Consider the following 18,033-nt stretch of genomic DNA (forward strand, 5'->3'; position numbering starts at 1 on the left):
AACACAGTTAACTCTTAATGTTACATCCTGTTTAATCGGGTGGTATAACTAAGATACTTTAGTCAAGTACTCTCCAATTCACACGGAAAGTTCATAACTTTTATCCATTTAAACGGAATTATTTTTCGATATTCTGCAGATTAAAATGCTTAAGCCACATTCATTTTTTTTTTATTATTATTATTTTTAATCGTCTGACACCGATTAGTTCTCCGAGTATTTTTCCTGCACTACCTGAACGCAGCACCGTTTCAGACGTCGTCCGCACAGCTGTCCCAACTTTTTTTTCTTTCTTTTTCCCGCGAGATTTTGCGCCGTTTAGCGAAGCGAGTGGGGTGAAATCTCGGGCGAGCGTGAGAACCAGCAGGGTGAGGAGGAACAAATAACGTGGAGACCTGAAAAGTGTGTGCACACATTGCAGAACTTCACAAGAAGGCAGCACGGTAACTTTAAACGACATCAGTTTCTCCGGGGACGAGAAACTTTTCGTTTAGCGCCACTTTTTTTGCACTTTGGTAAAGTTGAGCTCTGCGCGGCTCGGAGTCCCCCACCTTGGAGCAGAAAGTCGGTCGGTGGTCGGCAGTTGGTCCTGCAGGAATGTCGCGACCAGAGAAACACGATTTTTATCGAGAGGAGGTGAACAAGACGATATGGGAAGTCCCGGAGCGGTACCAGAGACTGACCCCGGTTGGATCCGGCGCCTACGGATCTGTCTGGTAAATCGCCTTCCTCCAAAAAGTTCAGTTAGGTGAAGTTAGCCTGACTTGTCCATTCATTTAGACGAGGCCTGCGCTTCACAAGCTAATGGCGAGCAAGGTGGAGCCGCGGTGTCTGTTTGAGCAAGAAAAGCCCAGAACTTGCTATCTTTGACGTGTTACCGAGTTGTAATTATTAAGTGCTAATAAATTCCTGGCTGTGAACTAAGTATAGAAAGTCTGATCCACATGCACTGATCAGTGTGCATGTTAAGAGTCACACAAGTGTTCTGGTCTCCTCAGGTTACTCCGACCACATTTGTTCTGGATAAAGACATTTAATGCACATTGCACCGTTAGTGCAACAAATATAGCTGCTTGCTGCTAGGTAGGTTGTTTGAATTAACTCAGTCCCTTCATATTGACGATGTGAGCACAGCTTCTGGATGTTTTTCTTATTAGGAGCACAAGTGGAAAGTTGAGATGTCCACTTCACTGATCTTGCATGGATAAAGAAAGTCAGAGTGCTGTAATCTAAAACAATGAATAGACCGATAGATTGACTATTTGGCTATTTAAAAAAAATCTATAATAATAATAAGTGCAAACAGTTTTCTGTTTAAGTCACTGTAATGTTAGTATCTTTTACTTTTGTGGCTAACTTTAAAAATAATGACTGAAAATGATCAACAGCTGCTAAAACCTCCCAAGTTGGTTGCTATGAAAACCAGCTGCTGTCTTCATGCAAATTTGATAGGCAGCCTCATCAAAACCTTAATGTTCTCTCAGTGTTGCCTTTCACTCTTGATAACTAGTTATATGTTAGGGAGCCCTGCAGTTAATGTTTGATACGTTATATACAAATCTGCAGCTCAGAGGTATTTGCATGCACAGCAGAGTGGAGATCTTGCCTCTTGAGGGTGGGTTTCCTTAATGTTGCCTAGCGGCAGTAAGGTCATCTTTGGCTGAATGGACCCTTTACATAGGTTTTTAATTAAATGGATTGTGCTGCTGATACGATCTGGGACACAACATAGTCAGTGGTACACTTCTTTTAGTGAGCAGATGTTTGTTTTGCAAATGGAAGAGGACAGCTGTGCTGTTGCTGGGCAATAGGATAATCTGTTGCTGGTCAGATTACTGTCAGCTCGCTGCTACTGCTGCACTGACTGTGATTGTTTTTATTATAACAGTGCGCTGGCTTATATTGTTAGCAGTTACGTGATGACTTCAAGTTTACTGTAGCCAGTAATTTGAAACTGAAACTGAACAGCATGCTCTAAACTGTGTGGCAATGACGCACACCTGAACCCTGCTGCAGGTTGGTGGCTTTATCAGAAGTCGACTCCCATATCATCATACCTAATAAATCGAACGAGTTAAGGAGCGTCTTTGTCCAAGAAGCTTGCACAACTGAACACTGTTATGCGCAAATTGCTAAAGGACATAGTCTTTTTTAGATGTGTTCATACCACTTAAAAAATACTCGTTTTGTCTCAGTGAGGGTGCTGCCTAGATAGTGTCTGCATTATGTAAGACAAAGGATGACTGCACTGTTTTGACTTCCTTCAATCAAACACGAGGTCCTTCTTATGAGGGAGCTGACGGGATGATTTAATATCTAATACAGCTGTATGTGGGATTTACATTCCTGCATGCTCTTGAAATGGGTAAAAGCTCAGTGCAGCAGTGTATGTAGGGAAGAACAGTTAAGGTGACTCAAATATATGCTGAGGAATTGAACCAGAGACTAGAAAGATGCTTCGAGCCCTCTGTTTCTTGCTATGATGATAATCCCTGTATCCATTTTTATTATTAGGTTGGCATTGCTATAGGTGGTTTCTTTGTTAACCTTTAATATCGATTGATGTTGATGTGTCTGCGGGCACGCTGGTGTCCCCACAGCAGTCACACGAGGCCATCCACAAGCCGTGACTCTGTTTAGGTGAGTTAAGCAGGGGTGGGGTGGGTGTTGCTTTTGGGTCAGAGACAGTTGGTTTTCAGAGCGGGGGATATGCTGCTGCTGAGAGATGGCATTTTCTGCTGATGTCGTGCTTTTCCCCCCAGCCTTCAGCAGCTCTTCCTGCAACCTACTTTGGTTTTTTGAGAGCAAACTCAGACCCAGACTGAGCCACATGAAACGCTTCAGTTCCTCTGCCTGAAAAGGACGGGCTTGCTTTGATTAAAGCCACAGTCTTTCAGTGTTAAATAAATGCTGATCACTTGTTGGTTTTATGATCTAAATTGGTGTATGCTAAAAGTTAAGGTGTTTTCCCCAATGAGATTTAAGCTCACATGTATGCTTTTGACTTTTTTTAAACAGCTCCGCCATTGACATGGAGACCGGTTTGAAGGTCGCTGTGAAGAAGCTCTCTCGGCCTTTTCAGTCCATCGTCCACGCCAAAAGAACCTACAGAGAGCTGCAGCTGCTTAAACATATGAAACATGAAAACGTGAGTGAGTTGTCTCTCTTCAATTTGATCCGCCTGTTGAGAGCAAAGCCCTGCAGGTCTTTGTTCTTCAGTTTTGAGCTTAACAGTGTTTGTCTCATTCTTGCAGGTAATTGGCCTCTTAGATGTCTTCACCCCTGCCACCTCTCTGAAGGACTTCACCGACGTGTGAGTCGAATGTGCTTCTTTATGTTATCTTAAATTTAAAGTATCAGGGCTTTTGCATAATTTAACAGTGATGTGAAGCTCAGCAGCCTTGAGTTTCTCAGCAGCCCACAATCCCGACTGTTCCTGGAAAACACCTGGAGGCACGCCAGGAGACTGAAAACACTGACAAACATTCTTTAGACTCTCTGCTATGTTAGTTATTCACTCACTGGCTGTAGCCAGTCTCTTCATCACCAGCTTCCTTCCTTCTGTTTCCTGATTTCTGGTTTTGTGGAACATGTAGTACATGCCCTGGTTTACAGAAAAACAGGTAGTTATTGTTTGTTGATGTTAAAATCTCTTGGAAATTGGAAGTGAACAGCTTAGCAGTGACTCAGCATGCAGTTGTGCGTGCTGCCTTGCTTGTTATTGGTGGAGTGTCACTCTTTTTTTTCTTCTTCTTTCTTTTTGTTCTTGACACTGAAAGTTCAAACTGTAGCAGATTCCAGGGAGCACCTCATCCAACAAGTGAATGCTTAGAGTCACTCACTTATTTATGATTTCATACTGAAAATGTCCCTGTATTATTGACCCATCCTATTTACTTCATTATCTGAACCAAGCGATACTGGAAGCATTATCGCCAATATCTAAAATTCATGAAGGTCAGTGTGGCAGCAAACTGCACGTCCTGGGAGCATACAGCGGCTAAAGTAAACATTGAAAACAACACCAGGGGCCCGTTCTTCGTACGTCGCTTACTACATCCAAGATCAAATGACACATCCAAGATCAAATCATCGCGCTAACCGTGAGCTCGCTAATCCGGTTCCCCGAACACACCTGCTGTTGACGATTACTACAGCTGGACGCAGGAATGTGACATCACTGGGTGTCGTAAAAGGGGCTACGCATCGATAGTAGAAACATTGATCGGCAACCCGCTGATTGGTCGGCGAAAATGTTCAAGGGGCGTGCTCGGTATTTTCCGGCAGCAGAGCAAGAACTCATGAGTGAGGGATTTCAGGAGTTTCAGAGTTTAATTAAAACGCAAGAGAACACTGCAAAGGCTGCAAAAGCAAGGAGAGAGGGCTGGCAGAAAGTTGCTGACAAATCAAACTCGTAGGTAATTTAATAATAATAATGGATTGGGTTTATATAGCGCTTTCCAAGGCACCCAAAGCGCTTTACGATACCACTATTCATTCACTCCCACATTCACACACTGGTGGAGGCAGCTACGGTTGTAGCCAGGCTGCCATATCGCGCCATCGGCCCCTCTGGCCAACACCAGTAGGCGGTAGGGTAGATCTATCATATGACACTATATTGTCCAATATCATATGGCATTATATTATATTATAATATGTTATATTATATCCCCTTTCACATTAGAGCCACAACAGGACCCACAAGAACATGGGAACAAGTAAAAGTGGAATACAGGAGTATTCTACAGAATGGTAATATTTATCTCTTAGATTGCTTTGCGTCTCTTGGCAAGGTAATACTGGCCTGTAATACTCTGTTAGTTTGTTCATAACAGCAACCAAGAAAAGGGCAGAGCAAAAAAAGACAGGTGGTGGTCCTGCACCCCCTCGTCAACAAGTTGGTTAAGTAAATAATACCCTCACGGGAATATCGATATCTCTCTATGAGCACACTGTCGCGCTGAGCTAAAGGATCCTGTCTGTCCCGCAATATACGCTGAATTCTGAGGACTCTCCTTATCAATCTTGCACCTTCCGCAATGGGTTGGTCGCGTATACGGACAGGACATGGCTGCGACAGGCTTCCCAAATCCACCTTCGCTTTTATAGCCGTGGTCTCTCATCTTGATTACACGAAGTAATTTACAATTACTACTCTGAAATATGAATTACATCTGTAATAATCACATACATGTAATAGAATGTTAATAGTTCATTTCCCTTTTTTAGGAAATGACCTGTATGTATCTGTGTGACATCAATAAAAGGATCAAGTGCTGCATTATCTTTAGTTACATTGATAATATTTATTTATGGTGAAACAGTGGAAAAATATCGCTGTTGCTTTCGTATAAATGAAGCGGACATACCTGCGTGGCCGCGATCTAATCCTGTTTACATAAAGTAAACCTGCTCCCGAGCAGGTTTACGCTTACGGCTCTGTTGCTATGACAGCAAGTCCCGGATGAGCTTCGGGGAACCGACTGATCCAGGATCACGCGAAATCGTCAACAATCTAATCCGGCTAACCTACTTAGCGAGGTACGAAGAACGGGCCCCAGTTTTCTAAGTAAAGTCTGAAGGTGCTATTGACATGTCATTTCTCACCAGATGTTGGCAACAATCCACACATTCAAAGAAATCAAACCATAGATGTCCATAAATTCACATATATGTAACAATAAGAAAAAATAAAGAAAAAAGCATTGAACACATGAAGTAAAGGAGGTGTGGAAAGTCATGACACCGGCTAAAATGTATCAGTAGTTAGAAAGCAATCCTGCTATTGGTGCAAATTAATATCAGCTTGTTCAGTCCCAAGTGATGGCCTAAGGTGTCACACCGTAAAACCAGTGAGCTCTCTCAAGACCTTTGCAGCCTTACTGTTGTAAGACATGATGCCACTGATTACAGAAGACTTTCTGAAATACTGAAGGTTCCAGTGAGCATCATGTGTGGGGCTGTTTTTCAGCAACACATCACTGGCACGCTTCATATAAGGATCACTGGAGAAATGTAATGACACATTATTGATTATGAAGATGAAACGAGGGTGGATGTTTCATTGCGGTAATGATCTCAAACATACAGTAAGAGAGGAAAAAATTAAGCTGCTAGAATGGTAGCCAATCATCTGACCTGAATCCAATTGAAAGTCTGTGGAAAGAACTAAAGCCCAGAGTTCATTGAAGGGGCACACAGTGCCTGCAGGATTTGAAGAATGGACCAAAATCCCACTTGAGCAATACATGCGACTAGTTTCCTCCATACATGGGGCGTCTTGAAGCTGTAATCACCAGCAAAGGCTTTTGCAAGAAATGTTAGATAAACTTCAGTAAGCATGTTCAATACATTTTCCCTGTGTCATTTTTCATTGGTTGGTTTGCATGGATAGGTTGTTGGTGCAATTTTCATGTCAATGCCACCTTTACAGATATATTTGGTGACACGTTTAATGTTTGTTTTACCTACTTTATATAAACTCTTAACTTGGTTCTCGGCTGCATCACAAACCTCTAATTTGACATTTGCTACCAATTACTTGAAAATGTTGGACATTTGCACTGGGCTCTCTATTACTGCTCTACTGGCTGAAGTAAGAAGCAGTAACAAATATGGAAATAAACTCTATCCACTTGTGCAAAGATAAGTTTGTTGGGCAGTCTGTCCTGGGATTTCCCCAGGAAATTATTTGGCTGAGACAGTAGGTCAGTCAGCTCTCTGTGGAGGTGAGTAATTGGAGGGTGACTAAGTCTAACTATGCAATAATCAAATGAATTAATTTATGTAGTTTTCTGTGAAAGTGTCTGTCCTCAGTTTTGTTAAAGGTTATGTGTTACTTTTGCATCAGCTTTTTAATAAAATTTTAAGTTCATATAACTAGAGTCCTAAGCAACAGGGAGTCCTGCAACAGAGCCCTGATCTCAACATCAGTCAGTCTATCCAGGGTCATGTGAAGAGAGCGGAATAAATGAGACTTTTTCCTTGGAACACCAAACCTCCTTTGAAGAGCATCATGTGATTTGAAGTGCCGTGAAACTTGCATGATGTTGTGTTTATAGTGCAACACACAAGCTAGATTTTTTTTTTTTCATAATCATTTGGAGGTATATCACAGTTTTATTCTTGTAATAATTTATAAGGATCATGCAGCCTGTGTTTGGTCTCAGGATAGAAGAAAATAACAACGCTGTGTGATCTCAAGCTTCTCTGACAGCTCAGTCAGATCACAGTTAACACAATTTAAATTCAGAGTGTGGAAAAGGCTCATGCAGAGATTTGAAGTGTAGTGAAGTTTTCTCATTTTTCATCCATCATCTTCTCGAGTATCTCCCCCTCTCTGACGTATTGTGTCTGCACAACCTTTTGAAAGTTGATTAAATCTTTGTGCAATATTTTTCCTAAACTTTTTTTCCCCCTCTATGATATCGGACATTTAAAATTGCAGCGGTACAGCAGTGCAGTGGTTAGCACTCTTACCTCACAGCTGGAAGGCTCGGGGTCTGAGCCTGTGGGTCGGCTGGGGCCTTCAGAGTGGAGTTTGACACTCCACACTTCCTGTGTTGCAGTTTTCCCAGTTCTTCAGTGTCCTCTCAGAGTCCAGAGAGTATTGGTAGTTTTTAAATTGATTACAGGGGGGTAGATGCTATACCCTGCCTCTTGTAGGGATATGTTCCAGCCTCTGATGACCCAGTTGGATAAGTGGTTAAGAAATTGATTGGATGAATTGCAACAGATTGTATATAAAAGATGGGCAGAGCCAATATGACATCACTCATTGCTTTCTAAATTCTGCATTTTGAAGCATCACTGCTGGTGTTTAGGCACCAGCGTGTTAAATTTGTTTTGAGCCAGAAGTGACCATATTTGGATGAGAAGGTCGAGTGCAGGGTTGCCAGCTAAGGCGTGTGCGCTTCTTTGCCACAGAACAGAGGGACTTTTAAACTTAACCAAAACCTAACAGTTAAAGAAATGCTATAAAAATCACTTTATAAGAATCGGTCCATTTACCATAAAGTTGCAATAAAGGGATAAAACACTAAAAGAGGGTAAAACTACTTTCTTATACTTGGCCATCATCAGGTTTTCAATGTATGTAAATTTGGAATTTTAATATTAAAGTCTTAAGGATTATATTTATTTATTATTTTTGTTTATTTTTTTGTTTTTTGCTTTTTAAGTCTCCAGTGGCCCCTTTAAGAATTGCACGTTATTTATTTATGTAAAGATGATTCATGTCAGTGCAGCATCATTTCAAACCACATGTGCTCATCTCTGCTGCAGGCTTGCAGCTCGAAGTGTGACGCACTGAAATGTGGAATAAACTGTTTGCAGTTGCATTGCTTCTTGGGTAATGTAGGCACAGGGCCTTTGAAAGGGAAGACAAATGTATGACTAACAAAATAAGAGGGCCCACAACGCTAAACTGCTGAAGTAGACTCATTGAAACTGAACACTTTAATGACTTGCTGGAATTTTGTCTTCATACTTCGAGTGGCAGCATCTGTGTGCTGTTGTAATGGAGAGCCGTCCACTCAAGAAGCCCTGCCCTCCTCCCAGAAAAGCATAATGATATGGAGGACTCGAGGCAATGCAAGGTCACACATGTAGAGCACATGTAAAGCTTGGACCCCTGTGGGAAAAAGAACAGGGGGTGAGTCAGTGGGCTGGCATGCCTTTTGCAGTGTTTGACACTGTTCTCCAGTGCATATCTGCCAAACGCTGTAAAGTTTCTGCATGCAACGTAAAAATAAGTAAAAATGTCAACTGTGCAGGTGCTCTGGGTATGACCCTGAGACTCCTCAGCGCTCTAGCCATGCCCCTCTTTCTTTAGGAGAGAGGAGAAGAGAGGTCACTATTCATATTTTATATACGTGTGTGTATCTATTCCCCCCCCCCCCCCAGGCGAATGAACTTAGGCGAGTGTCTGTGTCCTTATGTCTGCAGCTGAGAACAAGTTCAAGCACAACCAGATGCTATTTTAAGCCCTCGTTCTCTGTACTGTGTGAGAATAGAAGAGTATTCATGAAACGGGTATTTGTTGTGCAGCGGACTGACGAAGCAGCACGTGGCTCTGTGAGTTTTGGCTCCAAAAGTGCTCGTCTAGCATCCCGCTGCAGACTCCTTCCATAAGTGCTGTTTGGGCATTTTAAACAGCTTTGGGATTAGATTTGAATTATCCACTAATGCAGTACTATTAAGCCCATTTATCTGGGGTGTGTTGTTAAATGACATTCCATTTGTGAAGGGCTTGGCCTTTCGGTGCCTCTCGAGAGACGTGAGAGTGAAAAGAAGTAGCAGCTAAACCGGTTTAAGCTCACATAGTCATATGGGGAAATTAGGCACAGGCTGCAAACAGCTCTGAAATTATTAGTTTGGAAGTGCAAATACATTTTATGACATTAGTATTTTTTTCTTTTTTTTTTAATGACGTGACAAACACTGGCATGGCTTCTGACACTTGTCTGTTTAAGCTGGGACAACAATCTTTTCTGCTTTGGCAGGTATCTCGTGACTCATCTAATGGGGGCAGATCTCAACAACATAGTCAAATGTCAAAAGCTCACCGATGACCACGTGCAGTTTCTCATATACCAGATCCTCCGAGGATTAAAGGTGAGCTTAAAGGAATGATTGATGTTGTGGAAAACGTGCTTATTTCTTTCCTTTTCTTGAGCAAGATAAAGATTGATGCCACCCTCATATCTGGTCAGCTTAGCAAATGCTAGAGTCCTAAGTGTCTGCTAGCTAACCTGGGCAAGCAAAATGTATTCGTATAGCACTTTTCACAGACAAAAATCAGAAAGTGCTTCACAATAAATGCAACTCTCCCTTTCCTGTCCTTAGTGGTCAGACTGTGTTGGAGATTCTAGTGAAATCTCTTCAGGTTTGCTGTGGTTTAGAGCAGGGGTGTCAAACGTATGGCCTGTGGACAATTGTATCTGGCCTGTGAGATAATTTCATATGTCAGTTATTAATGGCCGGGTTGTATGTAGCAGCCTAATCTTCAGCCCTGCTGAGAATCCATGCAGGCAGGGATGGGACTTTAATTTGATGGGCACACCATGTGGCCAAATACATGCAAAGACAGACTGGGATCATACCATTATTGAAAGAAGGAAGGGGGGCAGACGTTCCAAGACGACAAGTGTAGTGGTACAGGCCGGGTAACCAGAGAGACGGGGCAACCGGATTTTAATGCAAGCGTGTTGGGGAAAAGTGATGAAATGAATAAAATGAGCAGCACCTGGCTGCATTTCAATGATATTGAAGATTACAAAGCTTAGCACAGAGCCATGGCTCAGTGTCCGAGTGTCTGACAGGCCTGAATGTTAAGAAGTTTGATCTGCTGCTTACCACAAACAGCCTCAAGCAGAAATTTTGGACTTTTAACTTTATTTTCGTAGGTTTTACAGCTTTTCCTACTGATAAAAACTTCCCTTATTGTCATTCACACTACGCAAAGTAATTAAGCAATAAACATTTAACCTGTTGAACCCCATCAGGGGGGAGAACATCTGGTTTAACGGGATGTACCGCCAGATCTGTTATTTAAACACAGACACCTATGGCATTCACAGAAAGGTCAGAATGTCAGCAAAAAGCCCACAAAACCATTTCAACAACCACCTAATGGCTAAAACAACAAACGATTAAAAAACAGGTCAACAGATTTTGCAAAAACATGTAAACACAAAGCGCAGAGCCCCCCTTCTGTTTACTGAAAGTCACCATCTCTGTTTTGTCTCTCTTTGACCAAAACTCACTGAACCAGAAGCAAAAGATGACATTTGAAACGCATTGTAATGAATTCCCTCTTACCTCTGCTGTGATAAAATCCTACTTCCTGCACAGCTTTGTCTCTCTGTGTGTTTAAAGACCGCTTTCTCATCAAAAATCTTCTTTTTTTAATGTCTTATTTGCTTGGTCACCAGTCTACCATTGTGTACAGTGTTGTCGGCCGCCAAGGTTAGAATCACTCCTGAGTTCCACCTGTGTGTACTTTCAGTGGAGTGAGGATTTTACTTATTGTCTTAACTGTGTTCAGTTACAAATCATGTTTACTCAAGCTTCACTGCTGTTGTTACAGTAAAAACGAAATTGGCAGATAGCGTCACAGATGAGTTATTATCTGTATTAATAGTTAGTTTAGGTAAACAAGTTCTTTCTGGCATTCAGGCGGTGCTTATACACTAAACCTGTTCTGAGGTACTAGGAAAAGGATTTCACCTTTGAACTGAGATGTGTTTGTGAATCTGCTTTGGTCCGAGTGGCGTAAATCTTGTCTTCAGACCGATCTTTTTTGTGACTGCATGACAAAGCACCAACTACAACTGCACCACAGGTGGCAGAGGTTCAAGAAGTATAACAGGAATGGTGACTCGGCTCTTGTATCTACAGCTGTCCGTGTCCACAACAGAGTGTAATCAAGGCCTTAGCTGCCCTCCATGTTTCCATTCTCTACTGTAGGCAAAGATGACCTTCTCCTAGCGCCATATATTTAATGTACAGATATGAGAGTGGTATCATTATATTATCTACCTCTAAGCAAGGAGTTCCTTCAGTGATTCTTATCTAATGTTTTTACATCGTGTCCTGTATCTCCTGATGTGTTTTGTTGTGTTAAATCAGTCTATCTGTAAACACATGATGTAATCTGACACGTCTGCTCCCGTCTCTCTGCAGTATATTCACTCAGCAGGCATCATACATCGAGTAAGTGCTGTTTCATTTTATAGTAACTTTTGTCAGACAATCGTTGAACAGGAGGACATGAAGTGTCCCGGGGTTTGACTTCTTTCACTTTGCAGAGTCAGACTTGTTAATCCTGTGAAAAGAAAGGAAGTCATAACGCTTTGACTTTAGATTAAATTTTTAATGATGCAAGACTCATCTTTTAACAAAGAACAGATTTACTTCATCTCACCATCTTGGTTTAAATTACCACAGGATTTAAAACCAAGTAACCTTGCAGTGAATGAAGACTGTGAGCTGAAGGTCAGTGAAGCGCTGCTTTTATTTGAAACATCAGTTTATCTCAAAACTGCCTACAAATGCAAATGATTTGTTTGTATTTTTTAAGTCTTGCTTCTTTTTTTTTGGCATCTAAATTGTTGTCAGATTTTGGACTTTGGTCTGGCACGACACACCGACGATGAGATGACCGGCTACGTGGCGACCCGCTGGTACCGTGCCCCAGAGATCATGTTGAACTGGATGCATTACAACATGACAGGTAGACGGCATAAAGAAGCTCCCCTCTGTGATCCGTCTGTAAATAGAAGAGTGTTCTGGGTATAATGTCTGTGTCCTTCTGTGTTTCAGTGGATATTTGGTCTGTGGGATGCATAATGGCAGAACTTCTCACTGGACGTGCTCTGTTTCCCGGCACTGACCGTATCCTTTTCATCTGACAGTTCGCTGTGCACACCATGAACTCCTGCAGCTGACAAACAATTTACACAACAAATTAAACTGATCCAACACACACCGATGATGACGTAGAGGCACGCTGATTTGTCTGCAATAAATCTGCAATACTGCTTTTCTCCGTCCTCACACGGAAAGCCGCCTTTCCTTTTCAACACGACTCTGCCTGAGGCGTTTTCTCATGAAGAGCGATCACACATTTTTCTCACTTGACACATGCACCTCTGAGTAATTTTTCCACTTTGGCACTATGACTCTTTCTATATTTTAAGTGTGTATCTTTGGCTCAGGTATACTTTCACTCTGTCTTTCCTTGCACCACCCTGTTTCTTTCTCTCTTTTCTTTTGCCAGTATTTGGTAGCTAACTGCTGAGCTTGTAAGCAAGCGCTCCACTAGGCTGCCCACCGCCTCCAATCATTTTCTATTAAAAGCACCCAATATAAATGAATTCAATGTCTTCCACAGGAAACATCTCAGATTCCTTTTTTCCCTCCTGTGTGTGAAATGTAAAGATGATGGGATTGATTATTACATAGCTTCAAAGGAGGTCAGATTACAGATGTCCCCATGTGCAGCGTCTGGTCTTCCTTTACCGTGTGCTGGTAGATATTGATCAGTTGAAGTTAATCATGCTGCTCGTCGGAAAACCAGGTCCAGAGCTCTTGAAGAAAATCTCTTCAGAGTCTGTGAGTTCACAAAGCTGTGCAAGTTTTGTGTTTTTTTTTTTTTTTTCTCCCCCCTCTCTGTCTAACCGTATTTCTGCTCTAAACTCTGCACTCTGTGGTTCAGCTGGAAATATCTGCTTTGTAATGACAGCATGTTTTTCACCCTCTAGCCTTGTGGGTGTGCTTTGCTTCCTCTGAAGAGCATTAAGCAGTGTTTGCTGTGAGATTATTGTTACACAGGTGATTTCATCTTTCACTGTGTGCCTGTAATGAGAAGTGTTGTCATGTGTCTTTCCTCTAATTCTGAGGATGCTTAAGCTTTAGTTTTGTTTTTTTTCTGGGCTCAAAGCTTGGAGACTCGTGACCTGGAGTTTAGCCCCAGACACAGCTTCTTAACTAACTCTGCTCTGTCACTATACTCCCCTTGACACAAACTTCAAAGATATAAACCAGCTTCAGCACATACTGCGTCTGACAGGGACGCCCACAGCAACTCTAATGAACAGGATGCCCAGCTATGAGGTGAGGAGGATACAGAGGTACTTTCTTGAGAGCGGACTAGCAGCGGGCGGACAGTCAGACTTTCCTCAGAATTTATGCTTATGTTGATGGTTTCCACACTAACACATCCTAAAATAGAACAAAAGCAACAAGAAGCACTCAGAGCGCAAACCTCCGCCAAGACAGCTCAGCCCCTAAACATTATTTATGTGCATGTAGTATAAGTGTAGCATTCACTCAATTGTTTTACAAAAATCCAAACGTTACTTGTGCATGAATAACTTGAGCTTCTTATATAATAATATTCGACAGTATATTTCCAACTATCTAGGCAGCTCATTCTCCTTCTCTTCACTTTCTTGAAAAATAAAACACATTTTAGGCTCAACTTATAAGAAAGGTACATATAAAAATGAGGTCAGAGGTCAAATGTGACATATTTGGATGCAAACTATTATGTTGATATTTAGAATTCCAGTATACCAGTATCTCTTCTTAAATGTTGCCAATACAAAGGTAGTGGAATTTGAATCATAGTTTTAAAGATAAAAGATATTTTACTTGACCTCGAAGAAGAGGTCAGAGATCCAAAGTAATGTGATATTTTGAACCCTCATTATCATTATATGCCTATATATTGTCAATACAAACAGTGGCAGTAAGCTATATATTATCACTTTAGCCTTCAGATCAATCTGTTGAACTTGAAGCAGAGGTTAGAGGTCAAATATGACTTTATACAGTACTTTTACCACACCTGTAAGAATTATAAGTTATGAGACTTTTTTTCAATAAATAATGAAAATGACCTTGAAGACCTTGGTGGATGTAAACTTTTCGATCTATCATGTTTACAGACAGAATGACACGCCCATAAACGCTACCAATAAGATAACCGCCATGGCGGAGGTATTAATATTTGAAGCCACATTTTAAAAAGAGCTTCAAGGTTTAAGGAAAACTCAAACTCCTTTTGAGGCAAGTGGGGCGCAAGGAGGAACTAGACCTCTTGGGGCAAAAAGCTCGAATTAAACACAGAATTTTACCGTTTCAGTCACTCCTGTGTCGTGTGACGTGCTTGCTGGACGTGGTTATAACAGTGATTTGCAAAAAGCACCTTGAGTTGGATTTAAAAAAAGTGCACTTCTCGATTTAAATGTTAAGGTTACTAACAGCATTTTGATGTTCAGTGTTTTTTCTTTTTGTTTCCCCCTTAGAAAGGTGCCATCTTCTTCCACCATAACACACTTATTTTCAAACCACACGTTGAATTACATGAGAGGTTTTTTATGAAGAGTATTATGATTGTAATACTTTTTCTTTGCTTCCCTAATAGACAAAGACAACAGTCCTTTCTTTTTACAGGATACTTGGTTTATTATTTTTTAAACTTTATTATAATTCTTTAAAAATATTTAATAAAAAGCCATTATAAGAATTGGATATCCTTTCTGTCATCGTTGTATTTTTACTCAGTTGTATATAGTATTTGTATTTGTATTCTATTTTTATCTTATTGTATATTTATTTTATTTTATTCTACTGTATATAGTATTTTATTTTATTCTATTCTGTACAGTTGTGTACTGTATTTATTCTTATTGTATTCTAATTTTTGCCTCATAACTTTTGCACTGTCCACTTCCTGCTGTGACAAAACAAATTTCCCACGTGTGGGACTAATAAAGGTTATCTTATCTTATAAAGGTTATCTTAACTTATCTTATCTTATTAGAAACAAGGTTTGCAGTGTAAACACTTGCACTCATAGGCACTAATGGGTTTTTGACTGCATGTGTCTCACTTCAGGCAAAGAGTCGAACTCTGTAGCAATACATAATACAAGCTCAAGTTCCTCAATAATTCTTCATAAATCTAGTTTTAAAGATGCTCTAATTATCACAAGAGGAACTTGTTGACTGTAAACTGCACTCATCAGGAAACGCAGCACAGATGTGGATAGATCGAAAAGCCGAACAGGTTGGAAAAAGTTAAATGAAATAATGTGTCACGACATGTTGCTGTTGGTAGGAACTCATGTTTGGTTTACTCTGTTGATGTGTCTTCACAGGCCAGAAACTACATCAGCTCCTTGCCACACATGCCCAAGAGGAGCTTTGCTGATGTATTTATTGGCGCCAACCCACTCGGTAATGCCAAAGAGAACCTGGTTTTTCCCTATGATTTACAAAGTTTACATAAAGAAACAATGGGATTGAGTGTGATTCAGTCATGTTTACATGCGGATGCGTTTTTAAGCTGTGGATCTTCTGGAGAGAATGCTGGTTCTGGATACGGATAAGAGGATAACGGCAGCTGAAGCTCTGGCCCACCCCTACTTCGGTCAATACCACGATCCAGACGACGAGCCTGAAGCCGAGCCTTACGACCAGAGCTTCGAGAGCCGGGAGCTGCAGATCGATGAGTGGAAACGTACGTCTTCTCGCGCTAAAACTGACAGCATGCTGATGTATTCCTCGGTAAAGAAACAAATCATCTTCTCCTTTTTTGCAGGATTAACCTTTGAGGAGGTGTGCAGTTTCCAGCCACCTAGCTTTGATGATGAGGATGACACAGAGTAATGAGACGCAGCACCAGTTCAACTCAAGCTTTTGACTACATAACTTATGCTTTAAAGTCTCAGACACACACCAGCCCTTATTAGTCTATTGAGAAAACATAACCAGAAAACATAAGAAAAAAGTTGTTATTCTTATTTATAAATGACTTAATGTTGGTCAGTTGCTGGAAAACGTCCCTTCTCGCCAACAACTAAAATAGTTTTCTATTTAATATTTAGACTTTATTTCGACTCCTCACTGTGACGCTGAGATGCTGAAACACTTTGACCTATTGCTGTGCTAGTTTTTGTTTTTTGATTAATTTATGGATGAGCATTTTTCTGTTAGTTGAAAAAGGAGTTTGCTAGTGAACCACTTCCAAGCAGTTGCCCCCGATTCTTGAATTTCTGTGACAGACGTACATTTCTGTGTTTTTAGGTGTTTGACAATTGGGACAATGTGCCTTCTTTGTGCAGTCACTGAACTTTAATGCTCACCAACTAGATTTCTCACATTTTACTGTTCAATTTGATTAATTTAGTTAGATGAACTCTGAGCCTTTTCCTATGTAGGGTTTTATTATTATTATTTTCACCAAGGCCCATAAATATGAAGAGAAATCTGCATAGTACATGCTTTGCTCAAATTGTGTAAATATATATGTTCCATGTTTTTTAAAATTTCACACATGTTCTGAAGCAATCACTGTTAGCATGTACGTCAAGACATTGTGTGTGTTCGCTAGTGTGTTGTTGGTTTATATGAATTTAAGTGTCGTGCCATAGCTTTTAATAAAAATGCAGCTTAAATGTGTAAAAGGAGGGATTTGTATTTATACTTTGTGGAGCTGGTATTTATAAGCAATCGAAGGATCCCTTGAGCTATTTTCAATTTTGCAGAGTAACTACTGCTTTAAGTCCTTTGTTTAACAAAATAAAGACTTATTTCTAAGAGATTGTTTTGTTTTTAATTTTTTATCCTTATTTCCAAGCCAATCACTTATCTCTAACTATGATGCCTTACCATGATTCATGGACTTGTGAAATCACCTTTAGCAGTAAATTGAAGTAATAGTTTTCTGTGTGATTACCAGCCTCTCACATCATTGAGGAGGAATTTGCGTCAGTTCGTTGAGGTTTGTGGGTATTAATTTACGCACAGCCCTTTTACGGACCCAGCACAGCATATCAGTTAGGGCTGGACCATTGCAACAACATAAGCCATTCTTTTGTAGATTTGCTGCTATGCTTGAGCTCAGTCTAGTATTGCATGAGGCAAACTTTGGCTGTCAGACAGACAGCCTCACATTTATCTCTAGTGTGTATATATACACACACACACCGACACAGAAATTCATGGTCACCTCAATGACTGCAAAGTATCCATGTGCTGTGGATGCAACACAAACCCAAATCACCACTTGCCCACCACTGTGCTGTATTATGTCCCTAAAACCTAATATGAATTTATCAAATATGCATTCCCCCAGTACATTTAAAATAAATAAATTATATTTTTCACTTTTTTTGGCAGTGTGACAATTTCAGTTGCATAATCTTGCACTTGGCTTGTAAATTAAACATTGATTTTCTTTATACGTTAAACCTTTGTTGATGTTGTAATGTCCGAAAAAAAATACATGATAAAAAATATTGCACTTCGTTATCCGTGTAAAATATTTGGTAATACTAATATAGAAGCTATTAATTTGAGCCTGCCAATTCTATCAAGTGTCCAGCTATGTAAATTCCAGTCTGCCTTTTACCAAACCATGCAGTCAGCTTGTTCTGTACTGCTATCAGCATCCAGTATAACAAAGGTTGCCAACACTTTAATATTAATCCCAATCTGGGCACAAACCACTGAATCACGT

General features: G+C 40.6%; 1 protein-coding gene across 2 annotated transcripts; it reads left to right on the top strand.

Moving 5' to 3' along the window:
• Positions 1 to 302: 302 nt before the first annotated feature.
• mapk14a (mitogen-activated protein kinase 14a) lies at positions 303 to 17,113 on the top strand. 2 transcript variants are annotated; one of them, XM_085444074.1, is made up of 12 exons: positions 303 to 716; positions 3,019 to 3,148; positions 3,255 to 3,313; positions 9,507 to 9,618; positions 11,689 to 11,718; positions 11,953 to 12,000; positions 12,124 to 12,238; positions 12,328 to 12,399; positions 13,040 to 13,119; positions 15,671 to 15,749; positions 15,859 to 16,032; positions 16,114 to 17,113. In XM_085444074.1, exons 1-12 carry the CDS (start codon positions 598 to 600, stop codon positions 16,179 to 16,181), a joined length of 1,086 nt encoding a protein of 361 aa, XP_085300200.1. In that variant the 5' UTR covers positions 303 to 597; the 3' UTR covers positions 16,182 to 17,113. The 2 variants fall into 2 exon arrangements, with proteins under 2 accessions (XP_085300200.1, XP_085300199.1); XM_085444073.1 differs by lacking the exon at positions 13,040 to 13,119 and adding an exon at positions 13,541 to 13,620 and having other exon boundaries at positions 304 to 716.
• Positions 17,114 to 18,033: the final 920 nt, after the last annotated feature.

The sequence above is a fragment of the Copadichromis virginalis genome, linkage group LG20, assembly GCF_057382275.1.
Source record: "Copadichromis virginalis isolate Kocher_CV1m ecotype Utaka linkage group LG20, C_Virginalis_male_GT1.1, whole genome shotgun sequence".
Lineage (NCBI taxonomy): Eukaryota > Metazoa > Chordata > Actinopteri > Cichliformes > Cichlidae > Copadichromis > Copadichromis virginalis.

Bases quoted from the DNA above. Each gene is read 5' to 3' on its own strand.
- mapk14a (XM_085444074.1), top strand. From the start codon at position 598: ATGTCGCGACCAGAGAAACACGATTTTTATCGAGAGGAGGTGAACAAG. The intron at 12,239-12,327 runs GTAGACGGCATA...TCTGTGTTTCAG, and splicing joins GATGCATTACAACATGACAG to TGGATATTTGGTCTGTGGGA. The intron at 16,033-16,113 runs GTACGTCTTCTC...CCTTTTTTGCAG, and splicing joins GCAGATCGATGAGTGGAAAC to GATTAACCTTTGAGGAGGTG.